A 27,894-nucleotide genomic window follows, 5' to 3' on the forward strand; every position below is an offset into this window, starting at 1 on the left:
GTGGAAAACTCCTGGGCTTGGTCCTGTGGAAGGCCCTCCTTGAATGTGCTGATGGAGTCCCACAAGTTGAAATTGTACCTGCCTAGGAGGGCCTGATGGTTAGGCACCTGAAATTGTGGGAGTCAGAGATGGATCCCTGGCTGGGCTAAGGGGTCTGATCACAGCGGTACCCCTGTGTAGCTCCGGGGGAGGCACATGTGATAACAGGTCCTTTGCCTGAAACCCCCTTGTCTTGCAGTGCCGATGGGCCCTTGGGCTTCAGCCGCCTCTTGGGGAACGGTGCCGGGCGGGTTTTGGTGCCAGTGGTGCGCTGCACACTGGCGCCGAAGTACTAGGCATGCAGTTTGACTGGGAGGGCTCTGAGGCAAGACCAAGCACAGGCTCCATGAGGAGGGCCCTCAGCTATCCTGCTCCTTCTGGGTTCTAGGGCGAAAGTTCTTGCAGATCCTGCACTTGTCTTTTCAATGTGATTCCCCCAGACACCTCAAACAACTGTTGTGGGGATCACTAATGACCACTTGCCGAGTACATGATGAACATGGCTTAAAGCCTGGGGGCATGCCGCACTCCGCAGCGAAGTCCCAGCTGGGACTCTTAACTACTAAGACTAAGTACCTAATAACTAACTACAAAGGAGACAGAACAATGGGCTGAAAGAACTGCTAACGTTATTGCAATGCAAGACAAGGCACGCCAACTAACCGTCACGGATGGTAAGAAGGAACTGAGAGGGCGTAGGGCCGGTGGTGCCTGATATACCAATGCATGAGCACAGCACTCAAGGGGACGGAAGAATCCCATGCACCGCTACAGACTAGCTAGGCATGAATGGCTAGGCAGCAGTTCTGCAGAAAAGGACCTAGGGGTTACAGTGGACGAGAAGCTGGATATGAGTTAACAGTGTGCCCTTGTTGCCAAGAAGGCCAATGGCATTTTGGGATGTATTAAGTAGGGGCATTGCCGGCAGATCGAGGGACGTGATCGTTCCCCTCTATTTGACATTGGTGAGGCCTCATCTGGAGTACTGTGTCCAGTTTTGGGCCCCACACTTCAAGAAGGATGTGGAAAAATTGGAAAGAGTCCAGCGGAGGGCAACAAAAATGATATAGGGGACTGGAACACATGACTTATGAGGAGAGGCTGAGGGAACTGGGATTGTTTAGTCTGCGGAAGAGAAGAATGAGGGGGGATTTGATAGCTGCTTTCAACTACCTGAAAGGGGGTTCCGAAGAGGATGGATCTAGACTGTTCTCAGTGGTAGCTGATGACAGAACAAGGAGTAATGGTCTCAAGTTGCAGTGGGGGAGGTTTAGGTTGGATATTAGGAAAAACTTTTTCACTAGGAGGATGGTGAAGCACTGGAATGCGTTACCTAGGGAGGTGGTGGAATCTCCTTCCTTAGAAGTTTTTAAGGTCAGGCTTGACAAAGCCCTGGCTGGGATGATTTAGTTGGGGATTGGTCCTGCTTTGAGCAGGGGGTTGGACTAGATGACCTCCTGAGGTGCCTTCCAACCCTGATATTCTATGATTCTATGACGTCGCAGCCAACCCTACAGATACTGCTATGGCAGAAGTCGCCATCGACACTGCACATGGGCATGCACATACCTAGAATGGAATAGACTTGAGCAAGCACTTGAAGAACCAGAGTCCAGTGGTTCTTCATTTGTGTAGTTTACTCATCTGATTGTTTTCTAAGGGGCGTGCTCCTGCGCCTGTAGTGAATGGGAGCAGGACCGGGCCCTAGACCCTTATCAAGGTTTAATTTGTAAATCTCAGCCACACAGAAAAATGCAAGCCGAAAAACTGCTCTCAGTTTGGAAGTAACTTTATTAACAGTAAGCACAAGATATGTATGATCGCTATTACACTAGGATAATTTTAGCCAAAAGAAATGAAAGTTTGATTTAAGAGGTGTGTTATTCAAACATCAGACTAAGTACATTGTTTTCAGGCAGCCCCAGTGCTGCTATGGGTTTATTTTTGCATTGTAGACGTACCCTAAATCCCTTTTTTCTGGACTATGAAGAAGTTTTGCTCAGGCTGTGACAGTGGGAGGAAGAAATGGCAGAAATCAACCAGAGAGAGAACTCATGTAGTTTACTCTTGTGTATTTAGGCTGGGCAGAATTTGTTGTTTGAAATAATTTTGACAGATAATGTTTAATTTTAAGCGTTTTTTTCCATTTTTATTTATTTAAACTTTCACAATTGCACAAAATTATGGGTTTTAAGCATTTTTTTTATTTCTATCCATTTAAATTTTCACAGTTGAAGGAAATTATGGGGTGAGGTGTCAGACAATAATTATTTAATGACAGCAGACATTGAGATCCAAAAAATTAAAGCTTTCTAACCATTAGAACACACATTTTCAGCATCACATATGAAAATATACAAAGTAAATATTCTCTCATAGGTTCTCAAGCTGCATTTTTCTTACTTCACCTATTTGTAAATTATTACAGATGGATACTTTCCCTACTGGTTTGTGTGTACAGTGAAACTGATGTTTACTAACATTCAACAATAAAAATCTAATCCTTCCAAGCCTTTGTATATTTATATATTCCATTTGTACTTGGTTTTTCCCTCAAGTAGAGTGTGATAACTAATACATACCAATAAACAGCAGAGAACCTCTCAAATCCATAGTTTGGCCCCTCACATGCATACATTTTTGGAGGATTAGAGCCTTCATTACTATACACACTTTATAATCCACACACAAAGGGGTTAATCTTCCCATTTATCAGCAAAATTTAAATAGCAGAGGCAGTGCTGTAATGAGATCTTGAATTACTAATGAGTTATCTTTACAAAATATGCTGTGGTAAATTTATTTGTATTTTAGAAAGAATTATAAATAATTAAAACAGAACTAAAAGTGCCAAAATAAATGAAGAAAATGTAGTGATGAGTTATCCCTGCTCTTTGTTAAATTTGCTCCCGTGCTCGCTAATCTGCAGTGTCTCACAGGCATGAGTGTGAATTAATGAGATTCTACCACACATTGTAATATCAGAAACATTTTGATACAGATGACATGATAATGTATTTGAAAGTGCAAGAGGTTAGGATTAACCAAACTTCCAAGGATTTCAATTTATGATGAATTATGTATTTGAAATTAACTGGTTGGTCTAGTTTTCCTGTGCTATTATTATGCACGACCATTTTAGGATTAACTCAGAATACAAATAGCAGTATACATGTGTAACAAAAAGACTGCACATCAGAAAACAGTTCACAATTTGCCAGTGTGAATATTTCCAGCTATGATGGAAGTGCAACTGACTCCAAAGGACACAGTGTGTAATTTAAAACAGAATTAAACAAGCCAAACCCAAAATGGTTATTAACCAAGACGGCAACCCCATGCTCTGGCTGTCCCTAAGTCTCTCTGACTGCCAGAAGCTGGGACTGGATGGCAGGGCATGGATCACTCAATAATTGCCCTCTTCTGTTCATTCCCCCTGAAGCACCTGGCATTGACCACTGTCGGAAGACAGGATACTGGGTTAGATGGACCATTAGTCTGATCCAGTATGGCTGTTCTTATGTTCTAACCCAGGGAATCAATTTAAGGAGGAAGTATGTGATCTACTTTGCACAGGCAGTTGATTGTAAAATAAAAGCTGTATGTTGTCTTGTCTTGTGCAGGTGCTCTGGGGCAAAGTGGGTGTTTGACAGGAGTATTAGCTGACCCCCTTCTAAACCAAGGTTTAACTACCACTCAGCCTCTCTTCACCTGGCAGAGGTGCTCAAAGGAAAGGGCTCTGAGAGTGGTTGTTCTGGGAGGAGGATGCCATTAAGAAGGTAGCGCTCGCTCTACACCAGGAGTCATGGCATTATGCTGAAGCCCCCAAGCTGCGGAGATTTTTTGTTCATGTGAACTTATTTTGATTTCTTGTTATAAAGGTTATTCCTTAAGAAACAGGCTTTGCTGACTGTGACTCTCCTTTTTTTTCCCTGTCGAGTCATTCCAGCAGTTTACTGGGTGAAAGAGGGTACAGGGATTCTCTCCTCTATCCAGGAGCCAGGCAGAACACTGCCTGACAACTCCCTAACAGCGTGGGGGCAGCTAGCCCCAGTCCATAGTTCCTGATATGTAGTGCCCAGCCAGACTGGGGCTATGGCTAGGCGCTTTTGCCCCATGCACAGACTCAGATGGGAGGATAGGGAGGCACACATAGCTGCACATTTCTGCTGCACACATAAGTACACTGTCCAGCATGCTCCCTACCATCACACCTTTCCTTGGGGCATTCTGCTCATGAGCTCATCTCCACTCTCCCTGGTCCCTCAGTGAAGCAGAATTTAGTCCTAAAAACTTTAGAAAGCTGCAGCCCTGCATGGACCCTTCTCAGCTCTTTCACTAAAGCTCCCCATTGTACCTGCAGACTATTCTGACTAGCTGCCTGTCCCAACTCAAAAGCAGGAGACACCCAGGATAAAACCAGCGTTCCTGGCAATGGCATAATCTGCATTATGAGCAACATGTCTCAGCTTTGAAAATGACACTTTAATGAGTGTTCTATTCTGAGTTTACTCCATTGTTCCCCAACCTTTATTTACCGCATCTGCTTCTAGTTTTCCTGGAATCAATAATGAAAGAGAGAGATTAATAGAAAGATGGATGAAATGCTTGTCTATGGTTTTGACTTCCATCACAAAATGCCCTGCACTGCTAGGGATGATATCACACATTACATTTCAAATGGTCTATAGATCTCCCCCCAGATTTATCAGATAGAATTTAAGTATTCTTAAAGTTGCACATGAAAGAAAAAGTCCCTAATGAGCCAAGAACACTGGCTTTCCCTTTGAGATCCATTCCAAGAACAAGTAAATTCAGCCACGCTTCATTAATGATTCTATTCAACTGAAAGAAACAGATGCAGTTTCTCCCATAGTAGTCACTATAAATCTAAGGGACTGGACAGCTCTCTAAGCAGCAAGTGGTGAGTGATGCTTCCTGATTCTCATAGCTTTGCAAGCAGATAATAAATGCTGTCAGCCATGAAAGAGCAGGGTCAAATCAGACAAAGCTAGACGCAGATGCCTCTCCCTCAATCCTGAAGCTGAGGGGGCCCACTGATGTTCATGCTTCAGTGGCACAAGGTGTGGAATACAAGTTGCCTCTCCTTAGCAGAGCTCTCCTGTGATAATGTTGCAACCACCGTCTTGGTCACTACCAGGAATGAACCTGCAGAGCTAATGTGTGGGCCACTTCACTACAGTTTGACTTAGACTATAATCCTGACTGAACACCCATTAGACTCACTGGAAAGACTTACTGATTTCTGTGGGTGTTGGATTGGGCTCTAGATTCCCTAGCTGGCAGCTGTGTCACAATAATATCCTCTGTGGAGCAGGGACAACAGGACCTTGGGCCCTAAGGGGAATGAGGATGTCTTCCCCTTTATTGCAGTCATAACTATTGCACTGCAAGGCCTTCTGTGCTCCTGTTTAACAGGAAACCTCTTAACTCTCTCCACAAACACATGCACTCACCGGGTCTGGACACTCTATATACCTGCCCATCTGGTGTGGGGTAAATGGGGGATTAAGGGTGGGAAAAAGAAGAAGGGGCCAACTGATGGCTTCATGGGGGATGCCAAGTTTGCTTGAACGGGCTCTGAAATTTTCTGCTATTTCTGAAATACTGGCAGAAATTAAACTACCATCAACCCACAACAATTTTCTCGCACAGATTTCTTAATAGGAAAATAAGCAGTCTGAGCACCATGATGAATGTTCTTTGTGCCACCAGCAGCTCAAACCTCATAACTCTCTTGATACATTGGCCTTCTCTGTAAGAACCTTAAACATGGTTTGAATTGTTGATACCCAGAAGCTTTTAAAAAAAAAAAAAACATTAAAAAACCTGTCTTTGCTAAGTAGTTTTCCTCTAAGTGGCTTTTAAATCTCTCTGGCAGCCTCTCTAAAAAGCTGGAGTATTTACGAGTTCATTTAAAGGTTTTTAATTGAATATTAGCTGACAGCTTCATGAAGACCTTTGAGCAGAAAATATCACTGTTTACAATGGGGAAACATTGCAGTGAAATACAGAATTACCTTGCCATAAGTTATGGGAAATTTATGCCCAGTTTCAGACAATGTGGACCTGTCATTCAGAAGAGGCTGAGCACCCAGCTAAAATCAATCAGGGCTGCAGACATTGAGGCCCTTTGAAACTCAGGCCCAAGGGTCCAGATCCTCAAAGATGTTTAGTCCCTTAGTTCCCATCAATGGCAGTAAGCACCTAAGTATCTTTAAAGATTTGGTGTAAGGTGGCTGAAGCTGGGCACTGCAAATCAGTGGCTGCTTTTGTAAAATTTGGACTGAGTGTAATTTAGGGTTTTGCCACGTCTGCTGTGAGTGCTTTAAAACCTGATGACATACCTTAACAAGGCAAGTGGGGTTTACACACTAGGAACTTGGTACTGCAGGCCTTACTCAGGGGTGTAGTCCTACTTAAGTTAATGGGGCTATTTTTATAAGGATTGCTCCCAGGACGGTGGAATGCAGGAGGGAAAAAGCGAACCTGAGGTGATTGGTGTTTTAATCACACACAAATCACATGGGTTATTAAAATGCAAATGCCATTGCTTTCCAGCGGTGAAACCCCCTACGAACCGCAAATATTTTAGAAAAGAGACTGGTGCAGCTGGTTCTGCTGCACTATCAGCAGGAGACAACTGGATTCTAAAGCTGACAAAGACCAGGTGCACCTTGGAAGGGACATGTTCACTCTCCGAGTAGAAGAGGAAGGTGCTGAGAATGTCTATATTCAAGTCCATTCTATACAGGCATTAACAGGGGATTGAGGAGGAGGAGGAGGTTGCAACTTCTGCCCTCTGGGCTGGAGGGAGTCAATTGTCTTTTACTGAAAAGGGCAGCGCAGAAGGGAAGGATGAACCTAGGATACAGAATGGGGGAAAGTAACTAGCTGCTGGAATGGAGCAAGTGGGTTTTCTCCATTCTCAATTGCTAAAAATGGAGGGGGAGCTGCAGTCAGAAAAGCACAGAAAAATTGGTGGAGAAACTGAGCAATGAATATTTTGAAGACCCCAGTAGGGTGACATTGCTGATGCAGTGGATGCTGTGTAGAGAAGATTAGAGAGCTGATGAAAAAGTCTTTTCCAACTAATTTTCGTCAACTCTGCTAAGCAGTAAATGGCATGCCTAGAGTTGCTCTGTACCGATATTACTTGATTTCATTGCTGTGGGAGATTATAAAGCAAGCTTCTCCTGTCAGATAATGATGCTGCTGATATCAAGTGGTGACAGAATGGGGCTTTTCACCAATATACATTTCCCATGAAAACTTGCTATCTTGCACAGAATTTAATGATAAATTATTATTCTGTGCAATAACACTGTTGGAAATGCTTGAAGCTGTATTCAAAGAAAGTAACCCTGTTGGTTTATTAAAAATTCTTGTGCTACATTCATAATTATCACCTTATAATAGATATTACACAACTTCTAGAAGTTGTGAGAAATCTTTTCAACAGATGTTGTTTAACTTTTATACAACATATACCTAAAGGTTTCAGAAATCCTCTTCTTACAATTGGACAGTGCAATGCTTAGTTCTAGATATTGTGCAAGGAGAAAAGAAAAATCATTCTGTTCAATAAAAGTTTCAGGGTAACTCTTCTGTTTAGTAAAAAGCGGGATCTATGAAGTTACTGGAGTTTCTGTCCCTTACAGCAACCTGGTTCCTGGCAGCTAGCTAAGCTGGCCTGCCTAGGCATAATCAAATATTCACCCACCCCTTTCACATGTTTTTGGTGATCATGAAAAAGGATTGGTGCCCTTCAGAAAAGATTACGTGTCCTGGGCGAGTGGAGTTTTGCCAGTCTGGTTCCATGCACCAGAGTGTAGGCAACAGCTTGTCCAACTTGCAGAGGGAACGTGGACTGGAAGCTTATAAAACACTTTTGCCCACTGCTTTGCTCTGGACTTCCTGTTCCCCCTGCAGTCCTGGCCATTCCCTGCAACATGGCCAAAACCACTGTGCAAATGCCAAGGCCTATGGCTAAGATGGTAAACAGCCTATTCCAGCAACTGTAGGGATGGGCACTGTATGCTTTGCCCCCTGAGACTGGCTGAGAGCATCACCTGCTGAGTCCCTGAATAATCAGGGGCCCAGAGTCAGTCCCCAAAGCAAGGCACCATCAATACAGTAAACGTATCCGACTCAATCCCACTCCCACCTCCCACTCTTGTATGTTTGCTGCTCCCAACTCTGCCATGTACCCAGTACACAGGCTCTCCCACAGGGAATAAGCTAGTTATGTAATTTCACAATTTACACTTTACCTCCCTTTTGTGACTCAGATTCCAAGTCCCTTTTAGACGTACCATGGATAGCACCACAATTGTCTAACTACAGATAGTTCTAATTTAAAAACAAAATACATCAATACTGCTCAGTGGAGAGGATGAAGTTTACATGCCAGATAAGTATTTAATTTATTTATTTATTTATCTATCTTGCAAAAAGCAGTAGAAGTTAACTCATTTTTTTTATATATATATATATGCATAGATTTTGGTTTTGTTTAAATGAAATTGTTCTTGTTTTTCAGTGCAACAGTACCATACACTACTGTGTCAACAGTATCTGACTACTGCGGTTAGGCCAGGATGCTCTGACAAGGAAGAGCTGAACACCTCCTGTGAGCCAGCAGCTCCCACTGAAATCAACGGTACATGTGGAAAACTAAGCTTCTCATAGGACCTGGCCCGTAATGCTTTGCCTTAGTGTGACAGACTGTACTTTACGAAACTATGATAAATCTTGTACAAAGTATGCCTTGTGAGATATTGTTTGAAAACTCATAACTCGCTGATTATTATCCTGGCATAATATGTCTGGCAACATTGTATGTAAAGTTAGTAACATCATAGAATCTTATAAGGCATATTCCAATTCTGGGGAAGCAGCCCAAACCAGTCCCTCAGAGAAAAGGAAAATGGATGCCTCTGCCAGGTGTCAACAAAATCAAATGGACAATCGCCTGAGTAAGCGGTCATTCTTTGGCAGGAAGAAGGGTGTGAGCGATAAATTTGCATCTTGGCAGACAGACTTGCTGTCACCTGAACCCCAGTTGGAGATGATTCTTTTCCTCCTCTTAGAGATATAAAAATGAGGAACAGAGGACCCAAATCACCTCTCTCCTCCCTTTCCAGCTGCTCACAGCGTTAAAGACCCCTGAAGAAACACCGAACTGGGGGAGGGGGCCTGCCTGAAGGAGTTCAGCCAGTAAAAGCATGTGGTGAGGAAAAACCTTTGCTTTGAATTCACTTCGTTTGATAAGTTATTACTTTGCATTTTACCTTTTATTTCTTTGTAACCAATTCTGACTTTTATACCTCATTACTTGTAATCACTTAAAATCTATCTTTCTGTAGTTAATAAACTTGTTTTATCTAAACCAGTGTGTTTGGACTGAAGTGTTTGGGAACCTCCATTTGAGATAACAAGGCTCGTGTATATCATTTTCTATTAATGAAGTGATGGACTTTCTATGAACTTGTATTGTCCAGGAAGGTGTTGGGCAGTACAAGACACATATTTCTGGGGACAAGTTTGAGACTGAGAATTTGCTGGTGTCACTCTGTAATATAATTCAGGAGAGACTGGCTAGAACAGTCAGATCTTTCAGCTGGGAGTGATTTTGCATGCTAGAGGCTGTGTTTGAACAGGCCAGGAGTGGTTATTCTCACAACAAGCAGTGTAAAAGGCAACCCCAGGTTGCGAAAAGAAGGGACACAGCTGTTCAAAAGTCCATATGGTACCCTGCAGAATGTCACAAATAGGGAGACAGACTGAAACTGCTGTTTATTCCTTTAACTCACCAGCTGAAATTCACCCTATGCACAAATCCTGCGGGCCACTTTGGTTCTGCTTAAGTCCTCAGAATTTAAAATGGGTTTATGTGGTGCACAGCTGTGGTGTTGGTTCTCTACAGCCAGGGGTTCTTACTCCATATGGCATGCTGAGAATTCTCACCTCTCAAAGACTTGGGTGGGAAGTGAAGATGCTCACAGGAAATGTTTAGCTCTTTGCAGGGATCTGGTTTATTTCATATAAGAGAACAGATGTGCTAACCCTGAATTTATCACCTTGTTATACTAGCATCATGTTAACTAGAAACAACAAAACATATCATGAAAAAAATAGGGATAGTAGACTATGTATATATATTTACATCTACATATAGAAACTTCTTTTAATTGGAGATTCTATAAGCCACTGCCTGCAATAGCATCCATCCTATAGGTAATACTAGAGATGATTCTTAAGAGACTGAGGAGATGGGGTTATGAGGTGAGCCCATCTGTGTGAGCACCTTATCCAGCCATTGCAATGGTCCATGCAGATGAATCTCAATCCAGCAGGGAGTGCTTGTCACGTCCTGGCGATGATACTCTGCTCCCCAGCCCTACAGAAATACCAAAGGATCAAAAGGTGAGGTTTTTTCATTGTAATTCCACCACTAAAGGCCCAGCTTCATTGTAGCCAGTGGGAAAGTGGCCAGCGACGTCAACTAATTTGCCAGCATTTTATACATTTTCCTAGGGCCAACTTCTCCAGCAAGTGGGGAGTCTCAAGGGCCAGAGCTGTCTATCCATTTCAGTGAATTTAAGATTGTTGGTGACATGATTATCTAAAAGTCTGTGGTTCACACAGATGTTTGAATACTAAAGACTCCTACAAGGCCCCCATGAGCCTCTTCTAATTTACACTTAGTTTATTTATAGGCTTTTCCATCCTCCATCAACCCCCTTCCTCTTCTGGGGATTCTGACCTGCAACTGTCCCTTGTGGGGAGGCTTCATAGCTTTCTCATTCTGGGTTCTTGAGTGCATGGGTTTCTCTCCCCCTGCCTTTCTTCTAATGGAGGGGGAGGGGGTTCCTCCTCTCTTTGATTCTCCTCTAGGGTGGGGAACATTTTGGGCTTCACCCATTTGTGTATGTTCCCATTCCCTATCTCATCATTCCCTCATCTCCTGCTCTGCCATTCTCACTTTGGGTCTCCAATCTTCCCATGTCCCTCATTTCCTATTTCTCTCTGCCTCCTCCAACAACTACACCCTCACCTTAAGATAAGGTAAATGGGGCATACACACACTTGCTCTCTGTTCCTCTCTGTGCCTGGCTCTCACAGACCCCACCACTGGGAGACGGGATATACAAGAAGCCTTCGGCTTCTCAACAGTTCTCTACAGTGGATCCTGTAGCAGGAGGCCACTCTGCCAGCTGCCCAGGTCTCTTACTGGGGTTTGAGAGACCCCAGGAGAGTATGATGGGGTTAATAATGCATTGGAGTCCTGGAGCACCAGGACAACCAACAAGTCTGTTTCAATGGGTGCAGAACTGAATTCTTATTGTGCAACTAACTGCATAAAATAAACCACAACATTCAGTATGAAACCTAGTGGAGCGACTATGCCCAATTTCAGCCCAAACAAAGAAGGCCCAATTCTACCACACCTAGTGGGGGCTACGTAGTACCTTACCATGCTGATTTCACTGAGTTAAGTGGCTTAAGAGATTACAAGACTAGCTCAAAGTCACACTTCTGGGCAATGTCAGAGCCAGGAACAGAACTCCGACGTCAACAGGACTAAGCACAAACTAAGATACTAGTCAGCATGAGTGGAGTTGGCAGGAGCAGGCACTTTTAGTGAGTCACTAAGCAAAGATGCTGAGGTTTATCTGTGTAGCTCCTGATCTGGAGGGCTAATAGGTTTGTCATCACCAAAGAGACATTTACTTTAATACGGTGTAATTTTTACAGGGAGAAGAGTAAGCTTTGGGACCTGTCGAACAGGCTCCTTTTAATCAATTAATGTCATTCTGGGCTGCAGTGAAGTCAGTTTACATTAAAGTTCTGGAAAAGTTTTCATAAAAACTCTTTTCTTTACATTGGCCCCAGTTTATGTACCAGACCTCCTGGATCTGTAATACTGGTGTGTTCTGTACTCTTTTTTCATCAGAAAGTGCATAGACAGTAGGACAAATGTCAGAAGTGCCTAAGCCCCTCACTTTATTGGCGGTACTGCCAATCTGAGGGGAAAAAAATCAAAGTTTGTGCACACCTGACTAGTTTGGTGCATGGAACAATCACTTACATTGCAGCAAGCCAAATGTCCAATCCATCTTGTTTAGGTGGCTGGACAGCTCCCTCTTGTGGCTGCTTGAACACGTTCTCAGGCTCTTTAATGCTCAAATAAATTTGTTAGTCTCCAAGGTGCCACAAGTATTCCTTTTCTTTTTGCGGATACAGACTAACACGGCTGCTACTCTGAAACCTGTCTTTAATGGGTTTGTTACTCTTCATGCTGCACACTCAAACCCACCGTGACTAAAATGGCAAGGAACTGTGACTGCTGCTTGTGTCTCTATCAAAGAAAGTTACTCCAACTCCTGCTGCTTATGAACAGCCTGCCCTGAGCTGCAGCTGGAATTCTTGGCTCCCAGTACTAAAATGAAGCTGGAAGCTTAAGCAGATGGAGGAGCTCTCTGAAGTGATCAGAAAGGGAGTGCAATCAAAACTACGGGCAAAATCCTAACCTTGTTGTCTTGTGCCATATGATTGCGATGGGGATGGCAGTGACCAAGTGGAGGGTCCAAGAGCCTGCTTGCCAGCATAGAGCAAATGGCTCAGAGGTTTGGAGGCAATGAACTCAGCAGAAGTCCACACTGGCGGTTCCAAGTAGGAGAAGCACAGGCCCCTCCTGGCAGGTTCTACCAACAGCAGCCTATATGCAGGGAGCCTGGGGCTTGGCCATGCCCTAGATGAACAAGCTATGCAGTCCCTTCAAGCTGTGAAGCACCACAGTAAGTGTTTTCCAGGTCCTCTCCTTAGCACTGCGGCCTCAGGCAGTGTAGTCCAAGAGGAAGTGAACCAAACTGGGAGTCAGAAGACCTGGGTTCTGTTCCTGATACTGACAAGCTGTGTGATTGTGGATGTCTCATTTAGCCTCTCTGTGCCTCAGTTTCCCCATCTGCAACAGGGAAAATGATACCCACCTTTGTAAAGAACATCACAATCTATAGATGAAAAGCATTCTATATGTTCTTAGTATCATTACAGTTAACAGCACTCAAGGATGCACAACGTTGTAATCCTAACCAGCTGCTGCATGGGTGCACTGGGGGAAGAAGGGACAGAAAGCAGCTGCTTGCACCCTCCGTCCCCAGTGGAGGAGAGGATAAGGTTTTGCGACAAAAATGACCATACGAGGACTCCCAAAGCAGTTTTCCAAGGAACAAATAAAAAGGAGCAATGAAGTTTGAAAAGATTAGAAATGGACCTCTCACACATTGAGGATAGGGAGCCAAAAGGGTGATAATGTTTACAATTGTTTCAGCAAAGCAAGATGATAACATGGGAGCAGTCTGGTTCAGCATGAAAACACAACAGCATTCCCTGCCACTCGGGTTTGATTCCAGATAACACATCAAAGAGAGCGCCAGTGAGTTACTGAGATAATGAAGGTGTTGCATGCACTTCCTGAACAAACATGCCCATTCATGTCTTCCAACAAAGAGCACTGTTTTCGCTACTAATGCTTGAGTTGTACAAGACTTCAATTCCTTCCACAACTGGAACACAGCATAACAGTGCAGATCATGGCTTGGGAGACTTTGGCTTGCACGCTTAGGAAAAAAGTGCCAGGGGATTTTTAATGTCCACAAAATGCAGATAGGACTTTGGTCCTTAAGGTTTTATAGGAAAGGTCTGCACTTAGGAAGCTGTTTAGACACTTTGGGGGGGGGGGGGGGGGGTTGACCCTGCTGATATTCATTCTAGGCAGATCAGTCCTGATTCTTGGCCCAAAAGCCCTGTCCCCTCTGGCATAAATACACTCAGCTTACTGCAGTCATTTGGACAGCACCACTTCTTGTATAAAGCTGCAAAGACCTGTCAGTTATTACAAACAAGATCAACTAGACTGAGGGAGTCTTCGAGAGCTGAAGAAGTGAAGAGAAAAAACTTCCAGTCCTCTGTGGTTAGCTTTCTCCCAGAACTGCAATCATAAGCTGTAGAGGCACTGGGAGAGGTTTGTTCAACCACCTGAAAGTTACCAGGCTCCTCTTACACTATGTCTACACTAGCAATTAAAAGACAAAACTTTTGTGGTTCAGCAATGTTAAACTTTAACAGAGATGTTAAAGTATTTTGTTGGCAAAAGAGTCGACAAACAGCAGCTACACTGCCCAACTTTTAGAGACACAACTGCGTCAACATAGCCGTGTCACTAAATCCTGCGAAATGTAGACATGGCCTTTGTCAGGACAAACTAATGGGAGATGGACGGCCTGTGAGGTTATAAACTGTAATTGTAAACGAGAGGACAAGCTGCCGGCAGAGCTCAAAAGGTTCTGTATTCTATCCCTTGCTCCTAAGCTTTTTCATTTTTCACTTAGGTCGATATTTCCAAAGCTGGGTGCCTAAAGTCAGGCTTCGAACTCTGCACCTAAACAGCAATGGGCTGGCTTTCAGAGGTGCTGAGCAACCCCAACTTCAAATGATATTGAATGGGAATGACGGGCACTCTGAAAATCATCCCACCTTTATCTAGGCGCCTAAATACGGATTATGGAGTCTGACTTTGGGGACCTAGATGTGAAAATCTGGCCCTAGTCTCCTCTTGCTGGGAAAGGGCATTGAGAAGATAGTAGAAAAAAGTCAACTCTAGCAGAATCTGATACATTCCAAGTTTCTGGAGAGCAGTTAGTCTGGCTTTAGACCAGGCCATGGCCCAAAAAAGCAATAGTTTCAGTGGTCAACAGTCTCCTCAAGTCAGTGGGCAATGGGCAGTTGTCTTCAATACTATTGATCATAAGGAGATACTAACTCACTAGCTGAACACGGCTGGGATTGATGAACAGCTTTGAAGAGATTCTCTTCACTCCTTGCAGCGAGAGATCAGAAATGTATGGACCACCATCAACTCCTATCAAGTTCAATGAAAACTGAAGGAGTTCAGCACCTCACAGCTAGGCCCCATCACTTTCATTCTACAGCAACTACAGACTGTGAATTGTTTAGGAGCATTAATACATTTTTTTATGTTAGTGGCTAGACAAAAAATTCTATTGTAAAAGATCAACACAGTTAACTGATCCCAGGGACTTCCCTTTTCTTTCCAGAAAGGCAACAGAAGAAAAGGAATCCTTACTTTAACAAAGCTCATTCGGATAGTGCACATCTTGGTCAGCTCATACACCACCTCAAAGCCATGGTTGACTGACTGGGCGAGCAACTGGGCAAAGAGCTGGTTGTTGAAAATCTTGAGGCTGCAGCCGCTGGGAATCTTGCAGACAGTGGCTGGGTGGAAGCCATGCTGATAGTTACAGTTGCGGCTCTGTACAAAAATGCTGCTGTCACTCACGCATTCTGCATACACCTCGCCACCAACATAATACAGATGGACACCTTGAAAGAACAAAACCCACGAGTTATTTCTCTGTAATCCTTGACGTATATTATATCAGGGCTTTACACTTTGGCTACTTTACTTCTGTACAGTGTAGCCAGGGGGCGTGGTCTCCCTCAGAGACTGATTGGAAGGAACCCCTGTCCACACCTTGGTGGGCGGAGCCAGGACACCCACGCCCACCCTGCCAAAAGCAGAGGGGTGGGACAGGAAGTATAAAGGGCAGGCGAGGAAGTATGAAGCTCAGTTCGGCTAGAGCCACCAAAGGAGACAGATGCCTCCCACCTGCTGCTAGAATGGGAGCCTGAAGAGGACCTCAACCGTGCTAACTCGGCAGGATTGCCAGAGCTGTCAGCCAACCAGGACGCCAAGGAGCTGCTGCTGGTGGCATATTCTGGGGGTATGGAGGACAACCCCAAGACACAGGTACACAGCAAAGGGAGCATAGGAAGTAGCCCAGGGACAGCTGACTACAGTCCAGTTGTGTTGTTACCTGAACCCAGGTCAGCGTATTTCGGCTGGATCACCGCTGACCCGTTGGCGGAACCATCTGCCAATGTTAAGGCCCTGGGCTGGAACCCAGTGGAGTAGGGTGGGCCTGGGTCCCCCCTACTGCTAACCCCACTCTATGGTGGCAGCCTCCCCACTTTAGGCCAAGAGGCCTGCATTTGTCTGCCATTTGCCAGAGCTAGGATGTCAGACTCTTTGGTGCTCCATCCTGCTTGAAGGCCTGAGCCCCTAGACTGGTGCTCTGCCCTGTTTGCAGGCCTGAGCCCTAGACTGCTAGCTACTCTGCCCTGTCTGAGGGCCGAGCTTGTTAGACCACTCATTTCTCTGCCCTGCCTGAGGCCAGAGCCCTGGACTTCTTGCTGCCTAGCCCTACTTAGAGGTCCAGGGCCTCAGAGACTGCTAATCCCCCAGTAACCCTTGTCTTGCCAGGGGCCTGGGAGTAAAGGGGCATGGCCTCCCTTGGAGACTGATGGGGAGGGACAGACATGCAGTCCTACATATAGGAACCAGCCCATTATTATTCCAGCCATGTAATTCCTGTATCTCACCCTAATGATAGTTACTGTAAAGTCACAGATTTCCTATACAAAATAATAAAATATTGCTACTGATACATATAAACACCTACATACATACACATTAAATGTAACATATGCACAGAACAAACCTTTCAGTGAATTATGTCACAATTCTATTCCATACCAAAAAACTACACCAAAAGAACATTATTAAGGTTGCAAAATCAAGCATACTACAAAGTTAGGAAATGACAGAATTAAGGTTGCCTACGCAGTCTTAATTTCCTCCACTGCACACTGGATATACCTCATTCAGTACACAGAGTGGAGGGTACTCTCTTACCGAGCAGCCATTCAACCGTTTGTTTTATCCTCACTGTTCAATGCGTGGTCCCTGCCTTATTTACACTACTCAAACCCTGCTACAAAGACAACAGTATTAATTTCCTCATGTGTTTTTCCTGCAGCATCTGAGTGTTTAAAAATATTAAATTAATTAATTTTCCAAACACTCAGAGAGGAGGGGGTAGAATTTCCACCTTACAGATGGGGAACCGAGGGACAGACAGATTAACACCAAATGTATTCACTAATTTTGAGTGCCCCATTTGAGACATTAGCACCTGATTTTTCAGAGTACTTAGTATTAGGGCTGTCGATCAATTGCCGTTAACTCACGCGATTAATTAAAAAAAAAATTAATTGCGGTTAATCTCCCTTTTATATGCACTATTAAACAATAGAATACCAACTGATTAAATACATTTGGATGTTTTTCTACATTTTCAAATATATTGATTTTCAATTACAGCACAGAATACAAAAAGTGTACAGTGCTCACTTTAAATTATTTTTGATCATTTTTACAGTGCAAATATTTGTAATCGAGAGTATTTCAATTTACCTCATACAAGTACTGTAGTAAAATCTCTTTATCGTGAAAGTGCAACTTACAAATGAAGATTTTTTTGTTACGTAACTGCACTCAAAAACAAAACAATGCAAAACTTTAGAGCCTACAAGTCCACTCAGTCCTACTTCTTGTTCAGCCAATCGCTCAAACAAGTTTGTTTACATTTACAAGAGATAATGCTGCCCGCTTATTAGTTACAATGTCACCTGAAAGTGAGAACAGGTGTTCTCATGGACTTTTGTAGCCGGCACTGCAAGGCATTTATGTGCCAGATATGCTAAACATTCGTATGCCCCTTCATGCTTCGGCCACCATTCCAGAGAACATGCTTCCATGCTGATGATGCTTGTTTTAAAAAAAAAAAAAAAAAAAGTGTTAATTAAATTTGTGACTGAACTCCTTGGGGAAGAATTGCATGTCTCCTGCTCTGTTTTACCCACATTCTGCCATATATTTCATGTTATAGCAGTCTCGGATGATGACCCAGCACATGTTGCTTGTTTTAAGAACACTTTCACTGCAGATTTGACAAAACGCAAAGAAGGTACCAATGTGAGATTTCTAAAGATAGCTACAGCACTCGACCCCAAGGTTTAAGAATCTGAAGTGCCTTCCAAAATCTGAGAGGGACGAGGTGTGGAGCATCCTTTCAGAAGAGTTAAAAGAGCAACTCTCCAATGCAGAAACTTCAGAACCCGAACCACCAAAAAAAGAAAATCAACTTTCTACTGGTGGCATCTGATTCAGATAATGAAAATGAATGTGCGTCGGTTCACACCGCTTTGGATTGTTATCGAGCAGAACCCCTCACCGGCATGGACACGTGTCCCCTGGAATGGTGATTGAAGCATGAAGGGACATATGGATTTTTAATGCATCTGGCATATAAATATCTTGTGATGCTGGCTACCACAGTGCCATGCGAATGCCTGTCCTTACTTTCAGGTGACACTGTAAACAAGAAGAGGGCAGCATTATCTCCTGCAAATGTAAACAAACTTGTTTGAGCGATTGGCTAAACAAGAAGTAGGACTGAGTGGACTTGTAGGCTCTAAAGTTTTACACTGTTTTATTTTTGAGTGCAGTTATTTTTTGTACATAATTCTAAATTTGTAAGCTGCATTTTCATGATAAAGAGATTTTACTAGAGTACTTGTATTAGGTGAATTGAAAAATACTATTTCTTTTGTTTTTTTACAGTACAAATATTTGTAATAAAAATAATAAAGTGAGCACTGTACACTTTGTATTATGTGTTGTAATTGAAATCAATATGTTTGAAAATGTAGAAAGTATCCAAAAATATTTAAATAAATATTCTATTTTTTTAATCACGCAATCAATCATGATTAAAAAAAATTAATTGCTTGACAGCCCTACTAAGTATTATATAGTACTTTCTTCTCCTGTAGTCCCCTGCCTCATTCACCACACACTTTCCAACTCTGGCAATAAATGAAGCAGGAGTCATACAAACGGTTGCCTTCACTACACAGCCCTGATTCATTTCCAGAGCAGGTCCAGCCTGGGCATTGAATGAGATGGGTTCTCTGGAAAACACACTATATGATCACGTAATTAAAGACTGTATCATAACGCACATGCACAAGGAAGCCAAATTAATGTTGCACACGCACTAGCTAAAGTTAATCTCTAGCTCACAGTGTTGCTGCTCTCACTCAAGCTAAGCTAGCTCAAGTGTAGTAACAGTGGAGCTATCTGTTGCAATGAAGACAAGCCTCTCTGCCTCTTTTTTTGGTCGATCTGTAAAGTGGGAACAAAGGGATGTTGTGTGGATAAACACATGTACTGACAGTGAGCTGCTCAGACACTACAGTGAAGGGGCAATAGAAGTATGTGATATAGGCAGACACAGCGAGAACACTACCACTGACTAGCCTCAGGGCAGGAAGAGAAAACCAGAAATAAAAATATTCACTGTGGCTTAAATTTTCAGCAGATACTAGTAATTTTGGGTGCCCAACTTGAGACAACTTAAAGGACCTGATTTCAGAAAATGCAGAGCACCCACCCTCTGAAAATCAAATCCCTTTAAAAGGTATCTCAAACTGAACATCCAAAATGAAAGACAACCAAACTCGTAAGTCACTTCTGAAAATTTAGGTGACACTATTTTATTTTTGTGGATTTTAAAAAAAAATATGCATATGATGAAACTAAAATGCCAAAAGTATTTCCATTTCTCCAGTGTGCATTCACCGGAGACAAGCACCTTCAATGACAACCAGTCACCTGCACTCACTTCCAGAATCCCCAGATCAGGAGTTCCCATGCTTTTATGGGATTTCGTTCATCTCTTCAGATTCCCGAGATCCAGCACCCTAGAATCCTCCAGATCTTTTCGGTACTACAAAGTAAATAGATCAGAAGCCTCACGTCTGTCTTTGAAGTTTGACTGATGAAACTGGACCAATTTCTAGCAGATAATTGCACTATGCTCGGGATTATTACTTGCTTTGATGTGGTATTTCCAGGAAACAGTTTCAGGCTGGTACACTGGATGACAATTCTATTACATACACTTATCCTAATGATCTAATCTTGTTTACTCACTGTTTTTTCTGTTAACAGAAGAGATAGTTGTATCCATTTCAACAGCTTTCATCTGTCTATCTGACATGCTTTAGGAACTATGAATCGTTAGTCCTGTCCTACAGTCCTGTGCTTAGGGCATTTCCACTCCTTCTGGGCATTTTCCTTTCAAGTTGGATGAATAGGGAAATGCAGAGAAATAAAGAGAGTCTCAGCTGGACCAGGATCCTCCATGGACAATTAGGAATCTACTCAAAGGAAGAAAGCTAATGTAAGGTTCTAGGATTTTTAATCAACACAGACAGATCTTCAAATCTGAACAGATGAGAACCACTAGTGTTTACCACATTTTCTTCTTGCTCTGGAGATCATTCCCGTTCTTCCCCTTTGGGCAGAAACTCATAGGAATTAGCTGCCTCAAATGAGAATTTTAACCGTGAGAGGCCTAGCAATTGCTGTTTATGGATCTACAACACACTACTATACTAGAGTATGTTTATATACAATCTTTGTCTTTATTTTCGAATAAACTGGAACTGGACGACTATCTCATTTCCACTGTTCAAAAAGAAATAACTATTTGGGGTTTCATGAAGCAACACAACATCTTAACTGTTCCAAAGGACAATACGTAGAAAGGCGGGAGGCCGAGGAATGGCATCCCTGCATTTGGCCTTCAGATATGCTGTTTTTTGTACAAAGCATATCAGATTTGTTACTTGGTTTAGGCCTTCACCATTTCAATCAGTTTAAGACTGAACTAGAGATAATTAAAATATTGTTTTGAGACTGGGAAATGGTTAGGGCCACTGAGAGTTGTATTCTGTTGGACCCTCATTTAAAAAAAAAAAAAAATGTAGTTTAGCTGATCATTGCTTAATGAAAGCTTCTGACCAACACTTACTACTGCAACTAAATAAATTACAACCTCAAAAATCTTGAGTGTATCTTCAGCAGGGAATAGTCCAGTTCAATTTGGCTGTTTTATGTCCTCCAGCAGAAGCCATTCCAATGGAAGGGGGAAATCCATAACTGAACACTTCAGAGTTTGTTTATTTCTTCAAATGTACACTTCAATAGAGGCAGTTGGGATTATACCAACAGGGGCATGTACATTTATTGATTATTCTGGATCCCAATCAGGAAAGGAGACACTATTTAAAAGGCTAGAATTCTCCTGGAAACACTTATAGTAGAGGTTGGGTTGCTTATTTTTCTGTGGCAGAGCCAAGTTTCCTGTTTCTTCCCTGTTTCTGCCGTTGGCCTGCCAATGCATCAGTGACCTATATCAAAACTTTTATAAGACTAAATGTCAACATCATTGCTCATACTTTGTTTTAGATCTTCTAAGTGCCAATCAGACTCTAAATACAGACGCTCCCCGGGTTACGCAAGACCCAACTTACGCAAATCCGCACTTATGGAAAAAGTTCCGTAAGCTAGAAATAGGAGCGTTTTTTTTTTTGCACGTAATGGTCAGGTGTACGTTTCCAACTTATGCAAAATTCAAGTTACGCATGGTGTTCCGGAATGGAACAACTGCGTAAGTCGGGGGACATCTGTACTTAATCCTCAGACAACTAATGTCAGTTAGAGAAGTGTTATTATTTCAGCTTTACGGAGGGGAAACCCAGACACAGAGTTTCAGCAACTCATCCAAGTGACTTTGTGGCAAAGACAGAAACAGAATTGTGCTGATTCACGGTTCTGTGAACAAGGAAGAGGACCAGTCACAGAACAGAAGATCATTAGGCTCAAATCCACAAAGGCATTTAGGCTTCTAACTTTTGTTGATTTCAGTAGATGCTAGGAGCCTGTTTTAACTGAGCCTTAGGCCATGTCTCCACTAGCAAGCTTACACCAGCACAGCTGTATTGATTCAGCTGCGACGCTGTAAGACCACTTGTGTAGCTGCTCTATGCCTGTGGGAGAGAGCTCTCCCATCAACATAATAAAACCACCTCCACGAGTGGCAGTAGCTATGTCAAAAGTGGTAGTGTAGATGTAGCCTTGGTGCCTACGGGACAAGATCAGAGCTGGCATTAGGCATTAAAATGTCCCAATTACTCAGATCCCCTCAGAGAGAGAAGTAACAAAAAAGAAAGCAGTGGTCTATGAAGAGGGAGAAGGAAATCCAAAACTCCATGCTTTGTTTTATTTTGAGAAGGTTAAAACTGCTGATCCATTTGCTGGTCACAGAAGTGGCAGGAAGATATTATGAGATGGGGGAAACCTTATTGTGGGTTGAGTTAAACCCCCATTGAGATTGATAGGTGTGAACTCACCCTTCAATTAACATGCCTATGAGCATAAACCCTCACCTAAAATACAAGGAGTGTGTGAACCCACCCAAAAGCTTTTGGCGGAGTATTGTTTTGGGTAGGTGTGTATGGGGGAGAGAAGGGAATAGCAGAAGTTATATACGACTGAAAAAGACAAGAACAGAGAGAGAGAGAGAGAGGCAAAAAAGCAAGGCGGCCAAGCAGTACCCAGGGGTGGCCAACCTGAGCCTGAGAAGGAGCCAGAATTTACCAATGTACATTGCCAAAGAGCCACAGTAATAAGTCAGCAGCCCCCATCCGCTCCCCAGCCCCCAGTGCCTCTCACCTGCTGACAGCCCGCACCAATCAGTGCCTACTCCCCACTCCACCCACCCACCGCAATCAGCTATTTCACATGTGCAGGAGGCTATGGGGGGGGAGGGGGAAGGAGTGAGGGCATGGCAGGCTCAGGGAAAGGGGCAGTAGCCTTCGGAGAAGGGGTGGAGTGGGGGCAGGGCTTGGGGCAGAGCAGGGGGTTGAGCAGTGAGCACCCTCCAGCACACGAAGTTAGCATCTGGAGCTTCAGCCCAGAATCAGTGCCTAGGTAAGGAGCCACATATTAACCTCTGAAGAGCCGCATGCGACTCCGGAGCCACAGGTTGGCCACCCCTGCAGTAGCCTATGAACACCATGTGACCCTGGAAAAAGCGAGAGAGAGATTTTTTTGGGCTGTAGGCTGAAGAGGCTTGGAGCTGTAAACTAAGAAACTGCTCCTTTTGTTCTGGGTTCCTCCTGCATTCGGAGAAGGGGGGCTTTGTACATTCCTAATAAATAAACAAGACTGCATCAAAGAGAATATCAGAATCCATCAACTTCTACTTCCAGCTGGAACATCCCCAGGGCCCCATAATGTGACTAGCCACTCAGGCTGAAAAGGGGCCACACTGATGCCAAGTGCGGGATCCAGTTTCCAAGGAGAGAGAGACTGTGAGCTGGACTTCTGTTGAACCAAGACGGAACAAATAAAGGAGGTACTTGCTCAATCAAAAATGTCCAGTGGGATTTTAAACAAGACCTACAACCAGAGCTGGAGGTTTCACAAAGGAATTTAAAACAAGACCTGGAAACTTCACAAAACGAATTACAGCAGCATCTGGAGGATTCCCAGAAAGGGCTGAGAGCTGTCAGATCTCCGTTGGAGCAACAACTTCAAAAACTCCAGGCAAACTGGGATATCCAGATGCCAAGCTCCCAGGGAGGAAAGGCAAGACAGATCAAAGAGGTGACCAGCAACCTGGCTGCCACAGACCAGAGGTTTCCACTAAATACTGGCGACTGGACAACTTTTACCCAATTTGGAACTTGCTAACAGAGATGAGCTGCAGCAAGTAGCAGCCTTCTGTGTCTTCTTGGAGAAGGGGAGGGCAGATTGAGAATCTGACGGGGATGGGCCACTCTCCAGTAGGAGGGTGGTAAAGCACTGGAATAGGTTACCTAGGGAGGTGGTGGAATCTCCATTTTTAAGGCCCGGCTTGACAAAGCCTTGGCTGGGATGATTTAGTTGCGGACTGGTCCTGCTTTGAGTAGGGGGTTGGACTAGATGACCTCCTGAGGTCTCTTCCAAACCTAATATTCTATGATTCCAAGGCAAAAAGACATCTAAAATGCTCATCATTGAGCAGAATAGTTGCATCACAGGAGGGGCAAGTTTTGAACTCCAGGGATTTTGTTTCAGCTACAGCAGCTAAATATTGGTACCAGAGAAGCCTCTAAGGACACTAAAAAAAAAAAAAATAATAAAAAATAGTGATTGTTTTAAAGCTAGCAGGTGTAAGAGAAAAATAACAACTATACTAATGACATTATCTACAATGAATTTATATACACGAGTAGAAAAAGTCACACAATGTACAGTGAAGTGGACACTGCAGAGGTTCTGTCTTACTGCCACAGGCGATCGCAAGGAACTGAAGGATGGCTGGACCTGCTCTGCTCTTTCCGGCCTCAGGTGGGGGAGACGAGGGCATACAGAGTCCAGGCATGGACCCAATGGATGCTGCTGGCCAAAAGAATTCAGTTTTGTGTGTATGGAGCACATGTGCACTTCACCAGAAGTGGAATACATGTGGGCAACTACTTGAAAAAGAACCTTAGATTTCTCTTAGATTTAATTAGTAAAAGTTCCCAGAAACACAGAATCAGACTGGACTGGTTTCCTTAACCTGCCAGAGAAAAAAAGCAACAGAGGAAACTTTAGCAGTGCTATCTAAATTTATGGCTCAGCTAGTTAGTGTGTTGTCTGTCTCCACCTGCTTTTTGGTGATAGAAAAACCAGCAGCAAGGCACCAATAATTGTTTTCTTAGTGACATTTCAATGGCAATATTCTCAGTTGCCAGAAGTTCTGATAAATACAAATGAAAACACATACTTCCAAGTTAGAGCAAAGTTTTGTTTTTAACTATGGGCTTCATATAGGCCAAGTAAATAACCTGTGTAAAAAGCTACCCTCTTCCCAGTAAAGAACCAGTGCCTCATCTACTGCTTCAGAAAGAAGCCAAGCAGGTGGCTTTACATTCATGTTGGTTAGGTAGACAGATACAATGGACAGACAGACTTTTCTAGTTCTAGACAATGGACGTTCTTCCAAGCTCTATTCCTCACCAATAAGAGGGAATTTGCTCTTACCTTTTCCTATGTGTCGCCTGGTGTTTTCTATAGTTGAATTCCTGTTGACATTAGAGAGCAGTCCAAGACAGAATCGGTTCCTGTTATTTGAAGGATCCGTGAATCCATCTATAAGAATACTCCGAGAGGAAGCCTGGAAAGTCTCCCCTACTCGGTTGTTGAGTTCATAGTAGGCAACTGAGCACCAGTGCTGGGGTTCCTCATAGCAAACAGGTCGAAAGTCTGTAGGAAATAAAATAAATCAGGTGCCTAGGTTACAGTAATGCTTGTTTTTCTATCCAAACACTCTCAGACCATGATCTCCATCTAATCAGTCACTTTTCGTCAGCGGCAGTCTCAACAGCAAGTTCCATTTCTTGTTAGTTTGCTGACTAGCGCTTCCAAAGGGAGAACATTAGAGAACTTGAGCATTTGCTTAACTGGAAGCATCTGAGTAGTCCCACTGACACTCCAGTGGGACAACTCGTATGCTTAAAATAGAGCACGTGCTTAAATTCTTTACTGCACTGTGCCCAATCACCCCCCTGGAAGCTTTCCAGGTTGAGTTAGATTTGCAGTGCCCAGGCAGTTATGTGCACTGTACCTCTGACAAACAGAAGCCAGGAGTGAGCAAACTGGTTCAGTTTCACAATAAAAAGTGAGCTGAGCCTTCATGCAACATGCGATTAAATCTAACGCCAAGCAAGGAGGTTTTGCATGTATCATCCCTTTGTTTTATTTCTTATTTTTAATTTTTACACACCTCAGGATGGCCTGCCAAAATGCCACACAAAAGGCCGTTCTTGCTGGAACCCCAAGTTTTGCAGACTCAAAGTCTGGATAAGGATCCATCTCGGTGCTTATTAGAACTGAATCTTATTTGTCCCATGAGCATTAATTAACCTGTCCCCCTGCCATGGGCATCTGAGACCCAAAAAGCAGTGAAACCCACTCCTGCTGTGAAATGTACAATATGTTTCCAACTGAGAGTAGCTAGGCAGGTGGCCAGCAGGGATCAGTGATGTCCTTAATATTTCTGGGAGTATTTATTTGTGGTGGGGGAGGGGAGAGGAAAGATGACTGGAAACGTGGTGGCTGCCACATGGGTGTGATATGTACCCACACGTTCCTAGCTTGGTTACCCTCATCCTCCCTCCCCTCTAGTTGTCGGCTACATGCACTTGTGATTTCCTGTCTTAATTGAGATTGTAAGCTTTTGAGGACAGGGACTGTCCTTTAATATGTGTTGCACAGTGCTCAGCACAGCGAAGCCCTGAACCTGGCGTCTGTGCAATACTTCAGTACAAGGAGCAATCATAACAACTGCACTCAGAGCAGGCCCATAGGAAACCAGAGCAGAGGAACTTCTCATACCACAGATTCCATGGGGCACTGCTCCTCGGTGGTTGTCTCTGAGACGGGTGAAGGGGTGGGCTAAGGGAGGAGCAAGTCAGTAGGTCTGCAAGCTGAGGTCTGTAGTCACTACTGTAGCCCAGAGGCCGTAGAGGGAGGAAGTTACTCACCTTCTGCAGTAATGATGGTTCTTCAAGATGTGTCCCCCTAAGGGTGCTCCACTGCGACTCTAATTGGAGATTTTAGGTCTGTTCAGCCCGCACATGCGCTCTCCTCCCTCATAGTCTGCCTCAAGGCTTTCTAGCGCAGCGTAGGTGAACCCTCCCTCAGTTCCTTCTCTACCACACAGCCCCATATTGAGAACTCTGAAGTAGAGGGGAGAAGGGCACGTTGTGGATCACCCATACGTGCACAAGGTGAGTAACTTTTTATTGTTTGAATAGCGTCCCTATGGGTGCTCCACTGTAGGTGACTTCACAGCAGTATCCCCCATGGTGGGCTGGGGCTTCGGAGTGGAGTTTGTTACTACAGAGAGTACTGAGGAGCCGAAGATGACATCGGAGGCCCAATCTCCAGTGATCACATAAATGTTCTGTGAAAGTGTGGTCAGAGGCCTAAGTTGCTGCTCTGCAGATTTCCAAGATAGGAACATCTTTAAAGAGTGCAACCGAGGTAGAAATTGACCTTGTGGAGTGCGTACAGACTCCGGATAGAGGCAACAAGTTGAGTCCTTGATAACAGAGATTAATGCAACTGAAGACCCTTTTGGATAGACACTGAGCCAATATCACAGAGCCTTTGTGTCTTTCTGTGAATAAAAGAAAGTCCTTAGTCCTGTCCAAGTAGAATGCTAGTGCTCTTCTAACATCATATGCAGAGCAGCTTTCCTGTTGTCACAATGTGGTTTTCGGGGGGAAAAAACAGGGGAATGGATCTGTTGATTCATATGGAAGGAGGAGGCAACGTTAGGGAGAAACTTGGGATGCAGCCTCAGGGTTACTTTATCTTTAAAAAAGACCACGAATAGGGGGTGTACTATCAGGGCCGCAATTTCTCCTATGCACCTACGTGAGGAGATGGCAATTACAAATGCTGTCTTCATGGACAGGTGAAAGAGAGAGCAAGCTGCCATGGGCTCAAAGGGAGGTTTAAGTCTAGGTTAAGATCCCAGGTCAGAGAGGGTGGTCTCATACACGGGAAGAGATTAGCAATGCCTTAAGGAATCTATGCATCAGCAGGTGAGTGAACACCAAGTATCCGTCTACTTGATCGTGGAAGGCCGTTACGGCTGCAAGATGTACCTGAAGGGAGTGGAGCAAGAGTTTTGACCTCTTGAGGTCTAAAACCAGAGGGAGAGAGGACAAAGCCTGGTCTATGTGCTTAGAATGACACCAAATTTAGAATTGTTTCCATTTTTGTAGGTAAGTACATTGAGTGGTCAACTTTTGGCTCTGTAGCAACACATATTTCGCCTTGTCAGAGCACTCTACCTCTAAGTCTTGGAACCACGAAGGAGCCAAACACTGAGATGGAGGATCCGCAGATTGAGGCGAAGGATCATCCTGTTGTTTTGAGAGAGCAAGTGAGGAATGGGCCAAAGAGCAACTAGAGGGCATACCGTCATGTGTGTCCAGTAAGGAAACCAGACTTGT

General features: G+C 43.8%; 1 protein-coding gene across 3 annotated transcripts in view; it reads right to left on the reverse strand.

The window, feature by feature from the left end:
* Positions 1-2,600: 2,600 nt before the first annotated feature.
* Positions 2,601-27,894, reverse strand: part of SMAD9 (SMAD family member 9) — a 69,326-nt gene continuing 44,032 nt past the window's right edge. For all 3 annotated transcript variants that reach the window (XM_043531987.1, XM_037892479.2, XM_007070894.4), the window contains 3 exons: positions 24,911-25,132; positions 15,212-15,468; positions 2,601-10,462 (listed from right to left, as the gene is read on the reverse strand). In XM_043531987.1, coding sequence (XP_043387922.1) covers positions 10,319-10,462; positions 15,212-15,468; positions 24,911-25,132 — 623 coding nt within the window. In that variant the 3' untranslated portion in view covers positions 2,601-10,318. The remainder of the gene's footprint in view (positions 10,463-15,211; positions 15,469-24,910; positions 25,133-27,894) is intronic.

Source organism: Chelonia mydas, chromosome 1 (genome assembly GCF_015237465.2).
Source record: "Chelonia mydas isolate rCheMyd1 chromosome 1, rCheMyd1.pri.v2, whole genome shotgun sequence".
Classification (NCBI taxonomy): domain Eukaryota; kingdom Metazoa; phylum Chordata; order Testudines; family Cheloniidae; genus Chelonia; species Chelonia mydas.